The following is an 8785-nucleotide window of genomic DNA, read 5'->3' as shown; positions in this document are numbered from 1 at the left end:
ACGAATCTACGATGCTCAGTTTTGTGGTATTTTCTATTGTATTTTGTGACTGCCCAGATTGGGGTTTTTGAAAGTTGATTTGACAGAAACAGTCCAATGATGTCCGAGTGTTGTTGTAGTTCAGGACACTTCTGCTAATTCCCGATTAAGTCGAAGAATGTCGAACAAAGTCGAACATTGTCCGGTAAAGTCGAACAAAGTCAAAAACGGACATCGTTCGACTCAAAAAAATGAGATCTGACATCTTTCGACTAAAAAAGTCGAAAACGGACATCGTTCAACAATAACGATCGAATTATGAGTCGAGCACCTCAGCCCGGTACGCAAGAAGCTCCATCACTGCCAAATTGATTAAGCCATAGCTACACATCTGCAGAGACAAGATTCAGACCAATTAAAAGTTTGTTTGGCATTTTTCTAAAGAAAAATAAGCGTGGGAAAATTATCGGGAAGTAGCAGACGAGAATCTTCTGCTACTTCCCGATAAAGTCGTACAATGTCAAAGAAAGTCGAACATTGGCCGGTAAAGTCGAACAAAGTCAAAAACGGACATCGTTCGACTCAAAAATTTGAAATCTGACATCTTTCGACTAAAAAAGTCGAAAACGGACAACGTTCAACTATTTCGATCGAATCTTGAGTTGAGCACCTCAGCCCGGGACGCAAGAAGCCCCATCACTGCCAAATTGATTAAGCCATAGCTACACATCTGCAGAGACAAGATTCAGACCAATTAAAATTTGGTTGGAGTTTTCAAAAAATATATAAGCGTGGGAAAAGGCAAACGCAAAAAAAAGCAACTGAGAGCCAGTACAACCATTCAATATCCGGAATTAGAAACACCCAACAACTCGAAAAACTGCTTGAGCTCAAAACCGGTCTCGATGTCTGGGACTTATTGCGATCATTACGATTGAAAATTGAAAATAGCTGTGTCGAGACCCTTGCGACCCAAATCAGGTATGTTGCGACCACTGCGACTCAAAACGCGTTTTTGTTTTCTGACTTTGCACGATCGAAGAATTCTTATGCGACTTTGCGCGACCCAGAAATGATACGTTGCAACTTGCACGGCGCAAAAAATGAATGTTGCGACCATTGCGATCCAAGTCGGGTATGTTGGAACCATTGCGACTCAAAATGCGTATTTTGCGACTTCGCGCGATCGAAGAATTCTTATGCGACTTTGCGCGACCCAGAAATGATACGTTGGGACTTTGCACTGCCCAAAAAAGGAATGTTGCGACCCTTGATTTCCAAGTCAGGTATGTTGCGACCATTGTGACTCAAAATGGGTATTTTGCATTTTTGCGCGACCAAAGAAATTCTCTGCGACTTTGCGCTCGAAAACTTCTTATGCGACTTTGCGCGACCCAGAAATGATACGTTGCGACTTTGCACTGCCCAAAAAAGGAATGTTGCGATACTTGCAATGCAATTCAGGTATGTTGCGACCATTGCGACTTAAAATTAGTATGTTGGGACTCTGTGCCCGAACATTAACATTTAAGACCTCAAAAAACCTACAAAATTGCTCGTTAAAAAGTTGAAACTTTTCTGGAGAAAAAAAACAACAAAGCACAATGAGCTTGTTCATTTCCCTATTAAAAATCGTCGATGTTTCAGTTCATATATGTCGTAACTTTTCTCCGGGTCTCTGGCAATTGTTATATAATGATTGACTATAATTGCAAATCAACGAGGATAACGTAAAGCTACCCCGAAATGACAAAAACGGATTACGGTCGTTTTTAGCATGAAAAAAGCATGTAGATTCATTTGAGATCGGTTTTAGTATCAAAAAATTCGAAATTTGAAAAAACAAAACTAAAATTGATTCGGATCAATTTTAAAATGATTTAAATTGATCTTACTTTTAGATTATAGATATTATTTTATGATTTCATTGCACATTTTGACATCAAATTCAGATTAATATTGACCATTTTCTTGAGTTTTTACATTAATTTTAGCCCAATATCTGATTCAAAATTGTAGTTTTTGATGATTCATTGCAAATATATGAGCCCAACTTTTGAATTATTAAGGTTTTGTGGATTTTTGTGGACTTATTTCTCCAATTCTAAAACATCTCGCAGCTGTCTTTTTGTTTAAGAAAATCAAGAAAATATTAGTGCAACTACTTTTTTGAATAGCACTTTTTTTGCCTTGTTAGCAAAAAAATCAATAGTGAGTAAAAAATTCAATCCAAACCTTCTTAAATCGTTTTTTGAAACTTTCAAATTGATCCAAAAATGTCAAGAAATTTAAATCAATTTAAATTGGATTTAAAAGAGATTCTGATGAATATAAGTGGAATTCGGATAAGTGAAAATAAATTGATTTAAGTCGATTGTTTAGACAATCATATCGATTCGAAGTTTTCAAGAAAGCTCGATTTAAACCAATTTAAAATTTAAACAAATTCATACGATGTATACTGTTAATCACTTCGGATCGATTTTAAAACTTAAAACAATTTAAATCAATCCAAAACCATTTTTGACAGTGCGGGTTTCACAACACAAGCTATTTGACATTGCTGAGTCAAGCCTCAAGTGAAAAAAAAACAACGAGGCCAAACTGTGCGTTAAATGGACACACCATATGTGCGTGTGGGTCACTTGGCACACTTTAAGGAAACAATAGAACAAATGGTGACCAAAGAGAGCGGCTTTTCTATGGAATTATTTTACCCTTCACAAAATTTTTAAAAAAAAAATTGGGCACTGAAATTTTTTTTATTTTTTAATTAATATCGTTTTTAGAACAAAATAAACACATTTATGGAAGAAAATGTCCTCAGAGCTGCATTTCTCTTGTCCAGGCGCAATTTTTCTCATCTTTATTTGATGATCTGCACTGTTGAACTCCATCACATCTGACTGGAACAAGTTATGGAATAAAAACAAAAATGGTGACACATCGACAGAAATATTTAATTAATGATTAATCCTTTCATAATTTGAGTAAAAAAGTCATGAAGAAGCAGACTGTTGAAACATCTGTTTGAGATAGGTTTTGGTCTGAAAAACAAAAAATGTAAACAATTTCTTCAACGCTGGGAGAAAATGTTCAAGTTAAGTTTAACTTGATACCTCAATTGATCATCTACAAGCTTTTTTGATGCCGCCAAAGTATGTTGGTAAAAAACACAGCCTACGCCATAGCTCTTCCCATTTCGAAAATTGGTCTGAAGAGTAGTTTCAGGGTTCAGAAAAAACATGATGGTTATGTACTTTCTGAACCCTGAAATTACTGTTCCTACCGCTTTACAAAATGGGAAGAACTATGGAGTAGGGTGTGTTTTAAAATGACTTTTCTTTTTATAAATTGTATTAAAACCTGTCAGTCTGAAAAATTGATAAAATTTTTACAACATTTTTTTATATCACAACGCCTTGTAAACAATTTTTGACTAGCTGTGAACTTCGGCTTTTAAGAAAATCAGTTTTGAAAATTTTAAATTGGCAATGTCCAGATCAAAGTGATAAGATTTGCGTCAATTAAGTTTTTGGTCCAATTAGCTCACCTGAATTCAAATAATTAGTTAGCCGAAGTATTTAGCAACCCACTACAGGTTATCAAAACTAGTATTAGAGCAATCATTGAAACTTAAAATTCTCAAAACTGGTTTTTTCAAAAGCGGAAGTTCACTTCATAATGAAGCTGTCCAAAAATTGTTTACACTGCATTTCCCAGGTAAAAAAAGTTGTAGAAATTTGATAACCTTTTCAGGCTGACGCATTTTAATACAGATTTTAACATGAAAAGTCATTTTAAATAAATTTTGAAATGATGAGTTTGAAAAAATCACAGGATAGGGGGACTGGAAAAGAGTCTCTAACACAGTAAAAATTTTTATTGTATCATTTTTTAAACCAAAATCTTCTTGGACAGAAATATTAAAGGCAAAATGTATATTGAGTGTTTTCAACTGTATATACTTACTGCCTCCTTCGTATCTGGAAGATTAGTCCCATGCAGTTTCCGCTCAATGAGTATTTGAGTGTTATATCATCAACCGCTTAAAAGGATTGTGGAAGTTTCAAGTTTGGAAAATTCAAGATTGAGTTACTTCATTAGACTCAAGGGCGGATCTAAGATTTTCTTGAGGGGCGGGGGGTTGGAAAAAAACTTTTGAAATAATTTTCGATCTTTTTAGGGTCCGTCACCAAATATGGATAACTCAAATTATTACAAATGGGGGACCCTTTGGGTCGGCAGGGGGTCGAGTCCCTCAGGGAAAGCGTCCGAACTCCCCCAAAATCCGCCCCCGATTAGGCTACATTATTTTGGAGCGGAAACTCCATTGAGTGCATGTGGGTGGTTGACGAGCATACTCTGATTCATCGATGCATTCTCTAGGGGAACATCTGAACTCATGTGGCTCGCATTCCACTGAAACAAATAAAAAGACAGATACAAAAAATTAAAGAAGGGCAGCCTGTTGCTATGCAAGGAGCCCAGAAAACTCTTGCATACTTTGACTCTTTTTCCTCTTCTCCATCCCCACCTGTGAATTTTTACATAGTTCACATTGTCCGACTAGAGGCCAGCTATAAGCTGGAATACCCGTTTGATAATTTTTGATTTTTTTTAAGCTGATGCGCAGGGAAAGGGAAAATTCAAAACTGGGCTTCACCAAAAACCCCAGTTAGTTCTCTAGTAAAATAACTAGGAGTGAATTTTTTTGAGTTCGGTTTTGCAGGATAACCTTCGAGAAAATCAAGTTTCAAAAAATGTTGGAAAAATCGATAATTTGAACTTGTGAGAGCCATATAAGACGCCCCCCCCCCCCCCCCCCCCCAGGGATTCGACCCCCTGCCGACCCAAAGGGTCCCCCTTTGATACTTTTTAAGAAATCCGTTTTTGGCCGACCGACCCTAAAATTTTTCTAAAGGCGCCTTTGGCGCCAATATATACTAATCTTGAGGGGGAGCGCGCGCCGAAAAAACGCAATTTTTCGGTCAAAATTTTCCAAAAAGTGCCTAAAAACGCCTTTTTTGGCCTGTTTTTTCAAAATTTTGCCTGCGGCGCAAAAAATTTGGCCAAAATAGCTCTGGAAGAGCTCAAAAAATCAATTTGGTCGACCTAAAAAAAAAGGTCGTCAAAATTTTCAAAATTTTTTTGAAAAAACCGCCCCCCCCCCCCCCCCCCCCTCGAGAAAATCCTAGATCCGCCCCTGTTTGGAAGTGTAGTTTTCGAGAAAAGTTCAAATGTTTCAAAAAAAGGTGAACAAATCGAAACCTCGACTTTTCCGAGGGCCATAAATTTATGTGCAAAAAAATTTGGGCGTCACCGCCTACGCAGCGGAGCTTCCCACAACTTTTTCTATCCATTGAAACCCAAAATTCTAGATTTGGGAGCGTCGTTCTTGAAAAAAATCTAAAAATTTTTAAAAAAGTCAAAAAAGTTGAAAATTCGGATTTTTCGAGGGCCATCACTTTTTGTGCAAAATAATTGGGCGTCACCGCTCATGCAGGGGAATTTTCCACAAATTTTTCTATCTGTTGACCCCAAATTCCCAGATTTCGAGAAAAGTCTAAAAGTTTCAAAAAAAGCAAAAAAATTGAAAGATCGACTTTTCCAAGGGTCAATATTTTTGTGTTAAAAAAAATGGGCGTAACCGCTTATGTAGGGGAGGTTCCAATAACCCATTCTTACGATTGAAACTAAAACCTCAGAAACTTTCAAAAAACGGTAAAAAAATCGAAAGTTTGACTTTCCTGAGGGCCATAAAATTTTGTTTTAGAAAAAAATAGACGTGGCCGCTTGTGCAGGGGAGCTTCTCACAACCCATTGAAAAGCTAAAATCTATCCACTGAACCCAAAGTCTCAGATTGAATGACTAGTTTTTGAGAAAATGTAAAAATCCAAAAACTTGAGTGAAAAATCCCCCCTCACACTTTTTTTCGAAGGCTGTAGGAAGTGGGGTATGGTAAAAAAGTGAATAATGTTTTAGGCAGGCGCACAGAAGAGTGAGCGGAGTTTTCATTGGTACCAGTTTTTCCTAAATTGGTACAGTAATTTTTTCAGAAACATTTAGTTTTTGAAAAAAAAATGAAAAAATTTCCAAACAGTCTCAAAAAAAATTGAAAACTGAAAAACCCAATCCGATACATTTTCATAATACCTAATTTTTTAATCAGTTGTTACAGAAACTGTCATGCAAACCAATTTTACATATTAAGGCCACGGCATGAGTGCTTGATCTTCAGGCTTTACCATAAAATTAATGCTTATTTGAGGTGGTAGAAAAGAAAAAGAGTCTTATATTTGCTCAATGATAAAAACATTTTCTTGCTAACGTGTTCTCATTTCTTGGTTTCTTTCTTTGTCTGTTATTGCTTAGGGCTGAGTAACCAGAACCGCGCTTACAAAACTAACATGCGATAGCTGAAATAGCGTTAATATACCAAGTAGCATCACTTTAACTTGTCATTGTGATGACAAAATTTAATCTGAAAAGCAGAAATATACAGAGTTTCTCGTCTCCGATAGTTAATAAAAAAATTTCCAAACTATGCGAACAAAAAATGTTCAATAGGAGATATCACTCGAACTCGTACAATGCGTGTTTGTGGTTACTGACTGAAACCCCGCGGGAGAGGCAAACACTCGATACAACGCTCCTTTCCAAATAGTGCAAAAAAAGACTTAGCCGGTCAAGTTTCAGCACCGATTGTTTCAACCATCTTTAGTAAATGAAACATTTTGTTCATAGTTTAAACTTGTCTATCTTGATTAATTTGCCTTAAAAAAAGAAGGTGTTTTTTAAGCAACAGTTTTTTCTCTTTTGTATCTTGGGCCGAGTTTGGTATCTCATGAAAACCCTGCTTTAAAAACAGAAGAAACGTAAACCCTTTCAAATATTTGTCGTTTTTTGAAGTATAAAGTTTTGAAACTCTCTTAAATGGTTTCAAATCACCAACGGCATGATGATGAAAAAGGCGTTTGTTTGCACAGAGCTGACGACAAGTTGTCCACAATTTTTCGCATTTCATTTCGACCAGTGATTCCGCCCAAAAAAACCAAAGAAGAGAAGGGCTGGTTGCAGGGGTGTATCTAGACTTTTGTCGACATTTTTAGGTCGATTAAATTGATTTTCCAAGCTCTCTCAGAGCACTTAAAAGACCCTGTTTTGGCTAAATTGTCTTTTGGAAAACTTTTCGAAAATTTTGACCAAAAAAGCACGCTTTTTTTGGCGCGCGCTCCCCGCTCAAATTTAGTATACATTGGCGCCAAAGGCGCTTTTTGAAAACAGTCAGCAAAAAATGGTTATCTCAAATAAGTACAATGGGGTGACCCTTTGGATCGGCAAGGGGTCGAATCCCTGAGGGGGTGGCGTCCGCCCCCACCCCACCGTCACCCCCTACATCCGCCTCTGGCTGGTTGCCCACACAAATTTTGAGTCCCGCGTTACTTTCTTGTATTCTTCTGACAACTTTCTAGTGATTTTTTTTTTCAAATTTTTTTTGCTGCTAAAGGAATAAATTGGACTAAATACCGTATGTTCCTCGCTGCTTAACGGCCAGAAGTTCCTCGATCTCTCTGTCGAACAAGCCTCCCTCGGCTACTCTGGACTCAACTACTGATGGTAACAGCAGAAGATACAAGAGGGCAAGGGACACAAAAGTTGACCTCGAAACAACATCTGTTATGAATCGGATTGCCCACATTTGACTAAAATTTGATATCAACTATATTAAGAATTTTAAATAATCAAATGTTGTTCTTTGATATACGTCACGAGAGAAACCACCTGAAAAGTTTTCGTACGAGTATACGACAATAGAAAACGCAGCTTAAGTATAACGTACATGTTTTTTCTGCATTACTTTGTTCTTAGTTAACAACTTTGTTTTTATGTATCAGACTAACAATTCTGGCGGCATCAGTTTTATACTGTAGTTTAATTATCCAAATGGTCTGCTAGTTTTTTCCAACCACTTCAAATATTTACTCTAAAAATGAATTTTGATTGAAACGAACGTGCGCACTCTCATTAGGGCAACCTCCACGCTACAAAAAGAATAGTGTGAATTGTTCTTGAAACAGTTTTTTCTCAGTTTGCGGCGCAGCTCATGAGAAACAGCCGCCAAGGGAACTTTTCTAGAGAAAAACGAAAAACTTAAAAACTTTCAAATAAAGCATGCTTTTTACTGCTAGTGGTTGATGATTAGCTCATCCTATATCAATAATGTTTCAGTAAAACGACATAAAACTTCAGCGAGCCGGCAGCATTGAATCGTTTATGGGCTCTTTTACCAATTCCAACTCACATTTTGAATTGGTTCTTTTTCCTTCCTATCTGCAAATTTTTAAAAGTATTTTTTTCCATTTTGTTCGATTGTTACAAAACTTAACATGCGGACTAATTAGACCTTGAAAGGCATATTTGGTCTTCGTCCTTAACCATGTAAACCCATCTTTACACCATAAAATTGATTCTTAGCTGATGTTTTGGGCAGGGAAAAAGAGACTTTCGAATTATCCAAGTTCATAGTTGTTACACGTGTTTTAATGTCTGAATGCGAAATTTTACGGTGTTAAGTATGAAGAACTAATCTATTCTCATGAGTTAATTTAATCACAAGTCAAATTTGTTAATTTAATCACAAGTGCTATGACAATGTTGAAACGGGAAACGGTTTTTCAAAATTGAAAATCAAAGATGGTGTGAGGGGGAAGTGGAAAAGAGCCGATTTTTGTTCAAACATTCGAAGAAACTTAAGTAATATAAACAGGGGCGGATCTAAGATTTTCTCGAGGAGGGGGGGAG

At 36.8% G+C, this 8785-nt stretch overlaps 1 protein-coding gene across 2 annotated transcripts; it reads right to left on the bottom strand.

Moving 5' to 3' along the window:
• Nucleotides 1-2733: 2733 nt before the first annotated feature.
• Nucleotides 2734-7827, bottom strand: LOC134842633 (uncharacterized). Of its 2 annotated transcripts, XM_063859062.1 has the most exons (5): nucleotides 7766-7827; nucleotides 7511-7686; nucleotides 4344-4401; nucleotides 3952-3965; nucleotides 2734-2885 (listed from the first exon to the last, which is right to left on the bottom strand). In XM_063859062.1, exons 2-5 carry the CDS (start codon nucleotides 7680-7682, stop codon nucleotides 2803-2805), a joined length of 327 nt encoding a protein of 108 aa, XP_063715132.1. In that variant the 5' UTR covers nucleotides 7683-7686; nucleotides 7766-7827; the 3' UTR covers nucleotides 2734-2802. The 2 variants fall into 2 exon arrangements, with proteins under 2 accessions (XP_063715132.1, XP_063715131.1); XM_063859061.1 differs by having other exon boundaries at nucleotides 7511-7818.
• Between the last annotated feature and the right edge of the window lie 958 nt (nucleotides 7828-8785).

This window comes from Symsagittifera roscoffensis, chromosome 3 (assembly GCF_963678635.1).
Source record: "Symsagittifera roscoffensis chromosome 3, txSymRosc1.1, whole genome shotgun sequence".
In the NCBI taxonomy this organism is placed as follows: domain Eukaryota; kingdom Metazoa; phylum Xenacoelomorpha; order Acoela; family Convolutidae; genus Symsagittifera; species Symsagittifera roscoffensis.
This window is presented reverse-complemented; position numbering and strand designations above follow the sequence as displayed.